The sequence below is a fragment of the Perissodus microlepis genome, chromosome 4, assembly GCF_051167445.1.
Source record: "Perissodus microlepis isolate ML-2025 ecotype Zambia chromosome 4, ASM5116744v1, whole genome shotgun sequence".
Lineage (NCBI taxonomy): Eukaryota > Metazoa > Chordata > Actinopteri > Cichliformes > Cichlidae > Perissodus > Perissodus microlepis.
Window position 1 is genome coordinate 21,064,053 of NC_140464.1, and position 14,928 is coordinate 21,078,980.

A 14,928-nucleotide genomic window follows, 5' to 3' on the forward strand; every position below is an offset into this window, starting at 1 on the left:
GAGAAACCACAGGATGTTTTTTTTTTTTACTCTGCAAATTTAATTTGTTAGTGTCTAGTGTATTTTAGTAATAGATATGGAAGTGGTGGATAATTTTTTTTTTTTTTGTAACTTTTTTTCTGCTAAAGCATGTTGCTGTGTCTTTGTACTCTGCACCTGTATCCTGAACTCTCATTTAACAATACAAACTAAAGTCTATTGAAGTCTGTTTACTTCTTTTCATGTAAATGAACTTTGTCACAAATGAAATTTCTCAGTTTGTGATATTGATTCTCATTAATGTGTTATATGTACACAGTTCACAGCAAAATTTCCCATCAGCAGTTAACCGTATTAGTTGACCTGCTGGTATGTATGTGGTGGGACGTGGTTTGCGGTGCAGTGCAGGGAAGGCAGACGCACCCACTCTGCATCCGCAATCACACCCACTGGCTACAAGAAGGGGAATCGGGGTTGTGTTTGGGTTGGTGTTGTGGTGTGATGCATCTGCAGCTGAGAGCTGAGAGCTGCAGCTGAACTAATAAAGATGGCCCAAATCCTTGATCTGTGGACTCGCCGTGTCTCATTCACACCACAATGTATTTAAATAATAGCTAGCAACCCAATCACTAGTCTCAATGTTTGTCATGCTTGCACATTATTAACAATGTTAGCAAACAAGCTAATACAATACTTAATAAACAGAGATTTGTTTGTGACTCTTCTAACTGTAACTACTACTATTGGAAATATTACTATTTTAAAAAAATAGCTAGGTTAACTGCACATAAACTGTCATTAGCCTTCAGCTTGGTTGGCTAGCTACAGCTGCAGGGAAAACTCATCCATCCAATCTCTTCTATTTATCCAATTCAGGGTTGTGGAGTGGCTGAAGCCCATCTTAACTGCCATAAGACAAGAGGCAGGGTACAGCCTGGACAGGTCACCAGTTTATCACAGGGCTAGCACAGTGACTCAGACAACTATTTGCACCTATATTCACACCTATATCCAATTTAGACTCACCAGTTAACCTAACAACACTAACAAGCTATTGAAAAGATGGGAAAACCCCTTTTTTAAAATACTTTTTTAATACTTTTCATGCCATAATATTTGACAGACTTACAGTGTCATGACCAGAGCTTTGGTAAAAAGATGGTCTGACTGAATTTGAGGGGTATGGCATTCTAGAATGAAAATGACTGGTCAAATCCTGAAAGACATAACAAAGGGTGATTGGTTTTTATAATTCATGGTGGTGGACGACCATATAATTGTGGTTGAATTTTGGTCGTAATAAGGAAAGTTATCGGGTCTAATGTGGATTTACTTCTTTTGCTGTCACCCACGGGCATGCTCACTGTTGTACAGGAAATCGGATGTGTACAAAATAACCAGGAATGGAGATAAGACTGTCCCCTTTGGTCCCCCAGTGTTACTAAACACCACATCACATCACTCTTAATGTGCCAGTAGGTTGAAGTAAACCTAACAGTCTTCATTTTTGGTGAAACTGCATTCACCACTGTTTGGAGAGATTAATATTACATTTCTGCAACAACTTTTAAACCAAATTTCAATATGTTTACAAATATGCCATCCCATTTTTTTCTGAATCTCTTTTGAAAACAGTATATCAGAATATGAAAAATTTTGTACTAGTCATGTTCTGCAGGTGTGTGGCTTTTGAATGAGAAGAGATTAAAGGCTTTGGAATATGAGATCATTGGATGTATTTTACGTGAAAACAATCAAGCAAGATCTCCACATTGGTCCATACAGATGTCTGGTTTGCTCACTGTGTAAAAAATTTCATGTTGGTTGCAATATATTGTTGTTGCAGTCAGGGGGAAAAAGACAGAGACAGATAAACACCCAGTGTCTTTCACTCGTGGTTTCTCTTATCATTAAAAGTAAATAACAAGGTAGACTAGTAATCCAAATCAAAAATTGCCACAATATTTTTCTGTTATCTGACCTATCAGGTTGATAAAATTCATGCAAAAGCAAATGCAGCCTGTACAAGCTGTGTGCAGCCACTATTGGGGTCATCCTAGGAAGAAGCTAAGAATTACAATAAATATGTGACTTTTTAATTTGCACAGATTTTGTTCCCTACAAATTATTGTTGTTGTTGTTGTTGTTGTTGTTGTTGTTGTTGTTGTTAGGAGGTGTATAAATATAAAATGGAAAAGATACATGAGTACAAATCAGTAAATATACAATTTTAAAGAAAGATAATACATTTATTTATACAGCACCTTTCAAAAAATGTTACAACACAGCACAACTGAAACATTAAAAATGAATGTATAATAAAAGTCATGTTTAACATTTTACAAAATGTACAGTCAACACAGTTGGGATAAACATATACTGCCTTTGATAGGTCGTTAGAGTCCCACACATTTGGTCTGGCAAATTTCTGAAGTCTGCTAAAAAGTGAGCCCACATTTTTAGTGTTGTTGAAGGCATGCAGGACATGAAACCATGTCTTTATTATATGCAGCTGAGCACGACATAATATAAAGAGATATCATAAACCTTCCAATCCAGTTTTTTTTCCTGAATAATCTTTCTTTCCTTTCATCTAAAATTTTCTTCTTTTCTTTGTTTACAAAGGTAAATTGATCCCAACTGATCCAGAGAGAAACCAGGATGGAGTGGTTCAGTGAAAGCTGTGTGTACGGTGTAGAGATGAGTAACTGTGTCAGCAGAGACTTTAAAGAAGGACAAAATACCTGCCGGCCAGTCCAGATACATTCCTATGGTACACGTCAGTGGTGTACTTTTCAAAAATGTTAAGTTATTGTTATGACTAAAAACACTACCATTCATCCAGCACCAAGACTTTTCATTTTTTCCAAAAGAAAATTCAGAGGAAGAGTCTCCCACCCGGTCAATGCTTTTATATGCCACTCCAACATCAGCCCGTAAACACTCAACCTCCCAGTAATGGCGACTTGTCAGACCTTCTTCACAGAGAACCTGATCAAGATCAAATCTGTCTGGATGATCAGGATATGGTTGCTTCTCTTGAACACATTCTGCCAATCTGTTCTCCTTGGTTAAAATAATATTCACACCTGCTGTGTTGGGATCAAGTGTTAGGTCACAGGCATCTGCAATCAAAACAGTAGGAAAACGCTAACTGTTTGTGCCGTTCTTGATCTCAGATAATGTTGCTATGAAGCTTAAAACAAAAGTGGTTTAGTTATTATTTACAGGTTCCACCAAATAACTGCATGTACATTGTGTCTGTAAACAACAGACACACAACACACTTTGATTTAAGATTAAATGTTGCTCCGTTGCTCAGTCAATGTGGACTCCATCTTAGTGTATTGTGCATCAGCATTTCTAATTTGTTTATGAGTTTAAACCAACTAATAATTTATCTTTTGAGGTATAAAATAAAATTTAAAGCCAGCAAAGTGTTTTTGTCTGCTATTTATGTTCTCTATCAGGACACCTTGTTGATAATTCTCATTCAGTAGTAAACACTAATAAATCCAACTGATTTTTCTTCTTTTTCAAAGAACCCCCCTGATTTAAAACAAATTTTTATATTTCAAAATATAGATTACAACCTGCACGCAAATCACATTACATGCAGTGTTTCTTGAACATATTTTTCTTACACTGTCTCAGTAGCTTCAGATCGACCCAACATTCTTCATTGTGGTCCACACTAATGGGAAAAATAAACAAAAGCACTGTTGTTTACGAAGAACAATAATAGATCTTGCAATATTAAAATGACTGAAAAACTGATAATAAATTAAGCATAAAGCATTCTTTTTAAGACAGGATTTTTTTCCATACTTGACATTTTCCAGACTGCAGCATGTATCTCTCTTTTTTTCATTTAGCAGCTTGACTACTTCTTCATTGAGGTTATTAAAGCTGAGGTCCAGATCTTTGAGGCTGCAGTAGTTCGAGTCAAGAGCTGAGACCAACGAGGAGCCTCCACGTTGTGTCACTTTACAAAATGACAGCCTACAGAAATCAAACAGTGGGTATGGTAGATAATCTTATCAAGACCAGTTTTAATGTGTGCATATATACCTCACAAACTAAATTCATACGTAATCATATGATTATTTCAGAGATTAAAACAAAAAAAATAATCCATTGAAAGTAACAAAGGGACTTGGTGGTGGTTATATATAAATATCTCAAGCATATTAAAAGTACAAATTATTGCAAGGCATTGTAACTGCACGATAACAGACCATCTCTTAAACTGTCTGAAAAACGTTGAATTCAGTAAGACTTTTGTTATACTGCAAGAGGCTCCATGTACACTGGAGAAAATAATTATTTGATACCTTTCTGAATTGATGTTTTGTCAAGTTTTGAAATTTTTATGAAGAAATGAACAGTCTCCAATTTTATGGTAGTTTCATTTTAATGGAATTAGTTTTATTTTCTGTAGGATTAAGGCTACTCTGTGATTATTATTTTCTTCTTTAGCCACTCTTGTTTCCATGGCAGTATGTTTTGGGTCATTGTTCCGCTGGAAGACTGATTCGCGAACCATATTCAGTGTTCTAGCTGAGAGACGGAGGTTCTTGTCCTAGCTTGGAATGGAATAAACTGAATCTGTGGATAGGTGCGCTTTATACAGATAATAAGTTGAGGTCAGGAGTATCTGTAATTGGCTGATTGATTGACTGTAATCTGCTAATTTGTGGGAGCCAGAATTCTGGTTAGGCAGTAGTGGATCAAAAAGTTCTTTTATTCCATGACATGCAAGTCAATTCATAACTTTTATGAAACATCTTTTCTTCTGGATTTTTGATTGATATTCTGTCTCTTTCAGTAAAAATGGGACTACCATAAAATCTGGAGACTGTTCATTTGTTTGTAAATGAGCAAACTTACAAATTGAGCAGGAGATCGATTATTTACTTCCCTTATGGGAGATTTATTGTGATAACATCATGTGAACTGACCTTAGTGTTTTTAATCCACACTGTGGGTTTGTCAGTGCATTACACAGTGCTATCACCCCTGAATCCAGCAGGTCATTATAACTCAGGTCCAGATCTTTCAGGTGGGAAGCTCTGAAGCTGAGCAAAGAAGCCAGTGTCTCACAGCCTTTCTCGGTGAGTTTGTTGTGACTGAGACTGAATGAAAAAATGCAGGAAAATTTTTTTTTAGCTTAATAATATAGGAAATTGCACATTTGAAAAATATTAAAAACTAATTATTTTATAACATATATAAGCGCTATAACATATAAAATGCAAAAGCCCAAAACGAAAAATAATATCCGTTTCTTTTCATCTAGCGAAAATAATAAAAGTTTTGTGCAAGATGAAATAAAATAGTATAATAGAATTAACCAAGTGCAAGCTCTTTGTTTGAAACCATGTTTGAAGATGGCCAGTTAGAATACCATAATAGCTGTCAAATGTGTGCTTACATCTAAAATAAATCAAATAGCACTCTCTCCCTGCTGACTGCTAAAATAATCTTGAGGTGGGAGGTTTCTCTTCTCTGTAAAGCTCTAAAATGTAACAGAAATTTTTCGGTTTGTACTTAAAAGTTGTTGTTGTTGTTTTAATGCAGTGTTGTACCTTAATGCTTCCAATCTACAGCTTGTGTTCTTCAGCCCATCAGAGAGGCTCTCCATTTCTGAGTCTTTTAAATCAGTGTAGCTTAGTTCCAGTTCTTTCAGGTAACAGGTGCTGGATGTGAATGCCGTTACTAACTTCTCACAGATTTCTGCAATCCTACAATTTCGGTTCAACCTTTTGATACAGAGGATAAAACAGCATTAGATTAGATAGATATACATAGATACAGTAAATCACCCACTTTTACAAAAATTGGCTGTTACTCTTATGCAATGAGACCAATGAAGGCTGTTAGTTGAAACAGAAAAAAGTCTTGGAAGAAATGGGTAGTCTATTCAAGACAATTTTACACTGTAGAGATGAATTTGACTCAACTGTTAATATGGTTAAAAAAAAAAAGCCCATGTACAGCCCAAAATGCCTGTTATAATTCATTGTCCCTGCCAGTAACATAATAAGGTCATCTGTGCTGTGTAACTGTTGATTGACCCACATCTCTACAAGTCCTGTGTTGTTTTACATCATAGACTGCATGCTCTAACAAGTGATTCATTCAGTTAATTACAGTCAAGGCAGACTTTTTGACACAGAAGTCTGGCTGCTCCTATGTACTTGCCATTAGCCGCAAAGCCAACAAGTAACAACCGTAGTATTTCTTTTTAAGTCCACTCTGTGTTAAAGTGCTGTAGCAGGATGTCACATGAATACAGTTACACAAGTTAAAAGAAGTTGTGGTTTCTTTTTGGTCAGTTCACTCAGTACAATACATGAGTGTGTTCTTACAGGACCAAGCTGATGTAAACACTGATGTAACACTGATGATGTAAACATGAAAGGCTCAACCTCTCCCAAAGTGTATCTGGCAAATTGTTTCCTCGCAAAGTGGGAGCATCCCCTTTGCTCTCCTTATCATTCATGTTGTTTTTGGACCTAGACAATATGGAGCAAGCAGAGCTAGCTAACATTAATCCTATGGATGAAACATTGACTTTTCAGCTACAAACCCGGTGTGCTCAGTAAGCAATTCTAGTTGGCACCTCTGGAGGACCACCAATTTTTTCCCCTGGATGTCTATTCCAGTGGTAAAACCCGCAGAAAATTCATGGCCAAAATAGTAGTAGTAGTAGAGTCACCTGTGGTTCTTCAAAGTCACTAAAATCAGCTTTGTGTAGATTAGTTCCACCATATCTACATGTCTAAATGCACTAAGTTGCCGGGTGATTGGCTGATTAGATATGAAGCCAAACATGCAGCAGTTGAAAAGGTGTACCTAATAAAGTGGCCAATGAGTGTATATGTATGTAAGCTTAGTGTCAGAAGGGAGATGTTCCTTTTGAACATTTCAAAATCAACATTTTTAATTTCCCTCTGAAATTACTGGTCAAAGGTTTCTTGTTTTCCACTCTTTAAATCATTTCAGGTTGTCATTTGGCTGTAATAGGATAGGCTCTTACTCATTCATGAAATCTTTGATGCAAAAACCACCGCACAAAAGAATACAGTGTAAAACAATGGTTACTCAGTGAGTCCTGCATCAGTTTTGCCAGTGCAAAATCATATGCATTCTTTGTACTGACCAAACATGGAAAGGGCACTTTTTTGTTGTTGTTAGTGGGCTTACCCACACACAGTCATGAAAGGTTATTGCCTAGACCAGCGGTCCCCAACCCCCGGGCCTCGGACCGGTACCGGTCCGTGAGTCGTTTGGTACCGGGCCGCGAGAGTTGAGGCTCAGGCGTGAAATGTATAGTTTTCAGGGTTTTTATCGGTTTTCAGCGTTATTTTGTTATAGTTTTGATCGTTAACTCGGTTTTCCTGGGTCTTTTCACGTGTGTTATGAATAAATCTTCTTTTTTTCGGTACCGGTACTAGTTTTATTTTGTTGTATTTATCCGCGACACCTTAAAGGCCGGTCCGTGAAAATATTGTTGGGCATAAACTGGTCCGTGGCGCAAAAAAGGTTGGGGACCGCTGGCCTAGACATCCAAGCAGGACTGAAAGCCAGTAATGGTATAAATAACTTCTGATCAAAGCCGTGTCATCTCAGGCTATAATGCTAAGTCCCAGATAAGGAATAACATCTAAATAACATCTAACACTGACCTGAGGTTCTCCAGGTTAGTGCAGCCCAGTCCGGTGGAGAGCACAGAGAGTAATGAGTCCCTCAGTATGTTGTCACTCAACTCCAGTTCTTTTAAATTTGAGATGATTGATTTGATGGCTGAAGCTAGATTTTCACACTGTGTTTCTGAAAGCCCGTGACCAGAAAGACTGCAAATATAAAGGATAATAGGTGAAAAGTGACTGATGAACACAGTCATGGGAAAAAAAAGTTTTCACACAGTCCTATAAAAACAAAATACTCAATAGCTTTTAGAACTACATTAAACAGCAAAAATTCGAAGTAATTGTTTTGCAATGTTAAGTAATGAGTTCATCAAATCATTGTGGAGGAATTTTGGCCCACTCTTCTTTACATTATTACTTTTGTACATTAAGGTTTGTGGGTATTTGTTACTGCAAACACTCAAATTCTGTGGTCAAGCCACAAGCATTTGAGTCAGGTTGAAGTCAGGATTTTGACTGGACCACTGTAGCACCTTGATTCTGGGGGTGGTGTCATTGTCCTGTTGCATGAGTAATTTCAGCCAAAGTTTGTACGTGTTTTGTCTCTAGGGGCCAGCGCATATATTTATATATAAACATATATAAATAAAACCACTTTTTTTTACATTAGTAATTCCTTTTGTGCATAATTTTATATTATTGTTAATAATAAATTAATTAAAGCAACAAAACAACCTGAAGAGCCAGTTCAGAGCCGAAAGAGCCGGCTCTTTTTAGTGAGCCGAGCCGAAAGAGCCGGTTCTCTAAAAAGAGCCGGAAATCCCATCACTACTGTTCATGTGCTACTGTGAGTGTAACTACTGCCCCTCCCCCCTCTGCTCAGCGCAAGCACAAGGCTGGCGTGCGGAGTGAAGCAGAAAAAAGTGCGAGAGAGAGAGAGGGTGAGAGAGAGAAAAAAAAAACCACGGCTCGCTACGTTCACTTCAAAGAGCCGTTTCTTTCGCGACCGACACATCACTACTGCTTATCAGTTCCACTTGCACAGAATAGATAAGAGAATCGATAAAAAATAGAATCGGTAAGTGATGTCGGTAATGAAATTGGAACTTCTTAATTCTTATCTATTCCCATCCCTATATGCAATGCCTGCAAAAAAATCACAAAATTATTATGAAATCAGTTTCATTCAAATAAATGATAACAAAAACATAACGAAAAATAATACTCTTACTAACCTAAGAGTTTTCAGTTTACACTGGCAATTCCTCAGTCCATCAATCAATATCTCTGCACCTTCGTCATCTCTGCTGTAAAATGTATTATTGACCAGGTGCAGTTCAGTCAGCACAGAACGTGGCATACGAAGAGCTGAAACGATAGTTTTATATTCCCAAACAGAAAGATCCAAGCCTGAAATTCTGAAGAGATGGAAAAAAAAGATGGTTCTTCAGTATCTGATAATGTTTTAGAAGCATGCAAATGATTTAATTGACTGAAATCACTGCAATAGGAGTAATAGCACCCATAACACTTCACAGCATGACCTGAATAGGTTTTTTCATTCTTTTTTTCTTTTCTTAGGTGTTTAATGTCACAGTGTGAGATTAATCAGTTAACAGGCAGAGTGCATGGATTCAAAGGTCTGGTCTGGCAGATATGACACACTTGAGAGGTACATTAGGTTTAGTCCTACAGGCTGTATTTATTTCTTTCATGTCCTCATATAGCTCTGATTGGTAGGTCAGTACTTTAACTTGGTCTGCTCATGCCTTGTACTAGTTTTTCTTCAGCTCCCAGAGCTCTAGTATCAGGTATTACGTCAGCTGGAGCCAGTGGCTCACACTGATAGGGCTTCTGTACTTGTGGAGCTTATACTGGAGTCTGTACTGTGCTGGGAGTCAGTCATTTGTTTACATTAGCAAGCTTCATTCCTTTGCTAGCTAGTGTTGCAAAACATTGCTGCTGTGAAGCCTCAAACACTCTATAGTAAAATGGGATGGTAATCTTGCGATTAGGAAAACTAATCAGCGTGCACCAATTAGCGTGCACCAATGAGTGCAACTCTTCTGCTTCACTATTATCTCTCGAAGTGAAGATTTTAACTCCTACGAAGGTGAATTACTGAGATTTGAGGTGAGCAATTTCCTGTAAATTGTGCTGAATTTAAGATGAAATGTGTGTCTTGTGTTTTTTGGAATGAGAGGGTGAAATGTTAGCAGTACAATTGCGTAACTGGATGGCTCAAAGCTGTGAGCACAGTGCTAAAACTCAGGATGTGTTCTGTAACTCTTTATCTGGTCCTCACTCTGAGTGCTTAGAGCCCGTGCCCACATATTCCTACAGTACAATAGTACTGGTGTTTTATTGAAACAAAACCAAACTCAATATGGAGGATAAGAGGAAAGGAAGGAGAGATTCATGTCACAAGACATGTACAAGGTACCCATTTCTGCGTGTCTTTTCTCAGCAGTGCGTACACACAGTGGTTTCCATGTCTCTTTATAACACATTGATGTTGTTAATGATACCACAGGTCTGTCAAAAAGCAGCTCTTGATGGGGCTGTGTTAGTGTGCTAGACTAATGTGTTTAATGTTATAGTGTGCAATATTGACTTCAAGTATTTATGGTTGTACACAGGCACATTTACACATATGGAACAGTAGCAGCATCTTCATTAACACACATCTGTTGTTGTAACACATGTGTTGTTGTAAAAGTCTGTTGCTACTCACAGACTTCAGGTTCGTGTAATAAAACGGATTTTAACAAAACATATCTCTTCTGAATAAATCCTGCGCTCCACCTGAGTCTCAGTCCTCAGAACCATACAGCAGCAATTTCAGGAGAAGAATTTACCCTTACATCGAAACATTATAATTCTTCTTCAGTCTCCTTTCATTTATTTTATTATATTTATTTTAAATTTACTGCTTTATTGTATTATTGTTGTTAGGACGTTACTTAGTCCCTTACATTAAAGCTTACTGATAAGCTTGCTTATCAAGTTGACTGTTCATAGGAGCACAAGAGGAGGAACAAAGCACTGCCCAAATATTGCAGTGCTCTCGAGTTGCTGAACTTAATAACATTCTTGTATAAAGAACCAACTTACCTTGCTTTCCTGCAGTTTCTCACAGCTGGAAGAAGTCTAAAGATACCTTTTCCTGATGGTCTGTATTTCTTGATATTGAATTCATCCAGAGGTGTGTTTGACATCAGAATCAAGTCAGCCAGAGCTGAACACTCAACAGGAGAGAGCGGTGATTCAGGAAAACAATTTGGTTTCAGATACTTTTGTACTGAATCATGTAGGGAATTGTCTTTCAACTCAGTCAGGCAGTGGACAAGGTTTAGACATCTTTCAGCTGAGCAATCCAATAAATCTACATCTAAAAGACTTGACCGAATTTCCTCAATATTTGTTGAGTGTTCTTCAGTCTGTTGAATCAGACCTTGAAGCAGGTCTTGTGTTGATTGTAGAGACAAGCCAATAAGGAACCTGAGGAACATGTCCAGTTCTCCGGTCGTTCTAGGAGCCGAATTAGCTATTGTAATTTCAATCAGTTCATTCAAAGGTAGATCCACTGGAACTGTTTCCAAGATAGACTTGAGCTCTTCATCAGACCCTTTTAGCATGAAATCCTTGAGACTTTCAGAATCGATTTTTTTATTTACAAAACTGTGATATACAAAGAGAGCAGCAAAATACTCTTGAACTGTCAGATGCACAAAGCAGTAAAGTTTCTTTGTTAGGAACACACTCTCTTCTTTGAATATTGCTGTACACAACCCGCAGTAAACTCCAGCTTTCGTTATATCTATGTCATACTTCTTCAGGTCTTCAGTAGTGAATATGATCCAGCCTTTTTCCAGTTGCTCAAAAGCCAACCTGCCTAATTTCAAAATGAACTCTTCATTTGACTTAAAAAGCTCTGCTGTATCAGGCTCTTCCTGGTCGCCATATTTTTCATTAGCTATCATCATCTGAATAAGAAGGAAGTGTGTGTACATCCCAGTAAGAGTTGTGGGTATTTTTTGGTTTTCATCTTTGGTGTTTCTCATTTTACGCATCAAGTACTCAAAAACATCTACAGCAATCCAACAGAAGATAGGTATGTGACACATAATGTACAGGCTCCGTGACATTGTTATGTGTTCAATTATTTTTTCAGCGACTGCTTTGTCCTCGACTCTCTTTCTGAAGTACTCTATTTTTTGTGGATCATCAAATCCTCTGACCTCGGTCCACTGGTCGACATACTTAATAGGGATGCGTCGAACTGCTCCTGGTCTTGAGGTAATCCAAACAAGTGCAGAGGGAAGAAGATGTTTCCTGATAAGGTTGGTCACCAGAGTGTCCACTGAGGACACCTTCGTAGCATCATCCAGTATTGTGGTCGTTTTGAATTTCAGCTGAAGTTGACTTTCATCGAGACCATCAAAGATGAACAAAACTTCACGATCAGCCAAAGCTTTCGCAACTGCTATGGTTTTAAGTTCTGGATGGAATGTTTTCACAAGGTTCTCAAAGCTAATCTGATCATCTTGGACCAGATTTAGCTCCCTAAATGGAAACATAAGGATGAAGTCCAAGTCCTGATTGGCTTTTCCATCTGCCCAGTCAAGGATGAACTTCTTCACAGAGACAGTTTTTCCAATGCCAGCGACCCCCTTTGTCATCACAGTCCTAATTGCTTTCACTTCTTTGTCATCTTTCTCATGTTTAAAGATGTCATTAGAGTTGATTTTTGCACCCTCAACAGTTTGATTTCTCGCTTTATCTTCAATCTCCCAGATCTCATGTTGTTTATTGACATGTTCACTCTCTCCTTGTATAATGTGAAGCTCTGTGTAAATTTTATCCAATGATTTTTCATCCTTACGAGACTTCCCAGTGCCTTCCAACTCCCACTGACACTTCTGCCTCAGATATTCTTTGTTCTTTTTGATGACCTCCTTGATGACATCTTCTGCTGTAGGTAAAGAGGAAAACCACCAATTTCAAAATAAAGCATGTGTTTTCTATTGTCTTCTATTGTCTAAATAAAATGTGGATATGAGATTTAAAAACCATTGCATTTTGTATTTATTTGCACTTTACGCAAATTTGTAACATTATATTAATTGTATTTAATAATTGTACAGTGCACCCGAAAAGTATTCACAGCAGTTCACGTGTTCCACATTTCGTCCTATTCCAAAATAGATAAAATTTTTTACTTTAAAAAAATTCTACACAGAGAAGGATAAATAAAGTGAAAACTGTTTGGTTCACATTCACATGAATGTATTAGAAATTTGGAAAAAAAATTATTGTTTTTTAAGGTGAAAATGAATTTAATCCATTTTGGATTAAGATTGTAACATGACAAAATGTCAAATGCTGTAAATGCTTTCCCTATGCACTGTATACATAGTTACCAAACAACTGAAACATACTTTCACATGTCTGTGGCTCAATTTCTTTGAGGATTTTGTAGAAGTTAGATTTGACTTCTCTAGTAGTCAGTGAATTGTAGAGCTCCCTCATCTGATCCTGCCTAGTGCCAGCAGCTTTAATTTTGTTGTATATCTCCGGATGGATCATACCCCGCTGTCTCAATTCATCAGCTATAGCCATCACCAAAGTGACGCTTTGAATGAGCTTAGTGCGGTTCTTGTCCACCAAGGCTGCATCTATGAAAAGGTTAAAAAAATGTAAGACATGTTGCTTAGGACTTTAGAAGACAAAGAATGAAAGCATGTGCATTTTATGATCAGAGTTAATCATAAAATTATAATTATTAACTTACCTTTCATTTCTGTTACTGCTGAAGCAGACAGACAAGGACTAGAAAAAGGCAAAACTGCTTTAGCGATACATGGTTTATAAATCTACCCTAATAATTTATTTCATCTTTTACCTTAGAAATACTGATTGTATATTTACTTGTAAGAAGATAATAAAGGTCTCACCTGAGGGCACTGAGTTCAGCAGTATCATTGCTGTTCTCACTGCAGTCATTTTCCCCAGAAGTTTCTTGAGAATGTGTGCATGCAGGCTCCTCCCTTGTTTCCTTCACTGTGTTTCCCCCCCTCTGCTGTCCAACAGGGAGGAGTGAACTTAATTCACTCTTCTCAGCAGTGGAAATGTTGTCTTGCTCACAACTGTTTTCTTTCGTTTTTGCACAGCAATGTGCAGACCATAGGCTTCCCATGATGTTATTTCTTCAGTCAGCTCAGTGACTCTGTCATTTGCATCTAAATATAAGTATTATTACATAGAAGTTCTGTTGTATTGCTACTGTCTTGAGAACAGCCAGACTTTCTTTTCCCTTTTCACCTAATGCAGAATTTATCATAGATATTTCAGTTTAACTAGAAACATTTATTTTGCTATATTCTTAATCGTCACTATGTAAGATATCTGACCGAACTACTCGCTGTTCAAAATATGTTTATTTTTTACCTTTGTGTCTGATTTCCAGTAGCTGCTGCAGTAAAACAAAGATGTATGTTGCTGGATCTAAACGATAGCAAGACAGGAAGTGAACCGTTGGCAGGATGGGCGGAAACGCCTGAATTCTCTCTCTCTCTCTCACTGTTTGTGAATACTGCAAAAAAAAAAAAAAGTATTGAAAACGCTTTTTGATGGTTAGTGCTTTATGCTATTACACCATTACACTACAGATGCTCTGAAAATGATTTTTTATTAATCAACTGATATATTTCAAAATGCTTAACTTTGTATAGACATGACAAGAATAACACCAAGGCTGTTCTTTTTAGGAGGTTAGACTGTTAATTAGTAACTTGTTATGGTAAAGTGAAAGTATTCAGGACGGACTAGCGCCTGCTCATTTTTTAGATAAACTTTATCAAAACTCTTTAACTTTTGTACACAGAGAGGAAATGTGCAGCTAAATAAATAAGCATTTAAACCATTTTCGCAGCTGCTTATCTAATGTTTACACAATATCAGTGTAGCTGTACCTCTTGCAAATCTTCTGTACATATACAAAAAAAACAAACTCATTCACAAAGTTTTTGCAACTTCCTAATGCAAAGTGCCAAATACTTACTTCGTATAAGTGTAGTCTCTCACTTTCAGCTGTTCAAGAAGAATCTTAGTCAGTTTAGCAGTAAAACCAAATGTTATCCAAGGCAGACTACTTTACAGACTGCAATAAACGTTTATTATGACTTAGCTTTTTGTTAAAGAGAAGCAGTTTGTAGTGGGCGGGTAAATAATTGCATAACATGTGCTGTGGTGTGACTACTTTTAAATGGGGTGTAACTCTCTAATCCTGAAA

General features: G+C 37.3%; 1 protein-coding gene across 1 annotated transcript; it reads right to left on the reverse strand.

Annotated features, from left to right (window-relative positions):
- Nucleotides 1-2,207: 2,207 nt before the first annotated feature.
- Nucleotides 2,208-14,212, reverse strand: LOC146388868 (NACHT, LRR and PYD domains-containing protein 3-like). The gene is made up of 12 exons (XM_084926416.1): nucleotides 14,085-14,212; nucleotides 13,592-13,876; nucleotides 13,429-13,466; nucleotides 13,076-13,312; nucleotides 10,749-12,609; nucleotides 8,870-9,052; nucleotides 7,671-7,838; nucleotides 5,568-5,741; nucleotides 4,941-5,114; nucleotides 3,808-3,981; nucleotides 3,624-3,673; nucleotides 2,208-3,104 (listed from the first exon to the last, which is right to left on the reverse strand). The coding sequence occupies exons 2-12, from the start codon at nucleotides 13,831-13,833 to the stop codon at nucleotides 2,569-2,571; spliced, it is 3,837 nt and encodes a 1,278-aa protein (XP_084782542.1). The 5' UTR covers nucleotides 13,834-13,876; nucleotides 14,085-14,212; the 3' UTR covers nucleotides 2,208-2,568.
- Nucleotides 14,213-14,928: the final 716 nt, after the last annotated feature.

Bases quoted from the DNA above. Each gene is read 5' to 3' on its own strand.
- LOC146388868 (XM_084926416.1), bottom strand. From the start codon at position 13,833: ATGGGAAGCCTATGGTCTGCACATTGCTGTGCAAAAACGAAAGAAAAC. The intron at 9,053-10,748 runs GTAAGTTGGTTC...CCATCTCTTCAG, and splicing joins AGAAACTGCAGGAAAGCAAG to AATTTCAGGCTTGGATCTTT. The intron at 5,115-5,567 runs GTACAACACTGC...TTTTTCATTCAG, and splicing joins TGTAGATTGGAAGCATTAAG to TCTCAGTCACAACAAACTCA.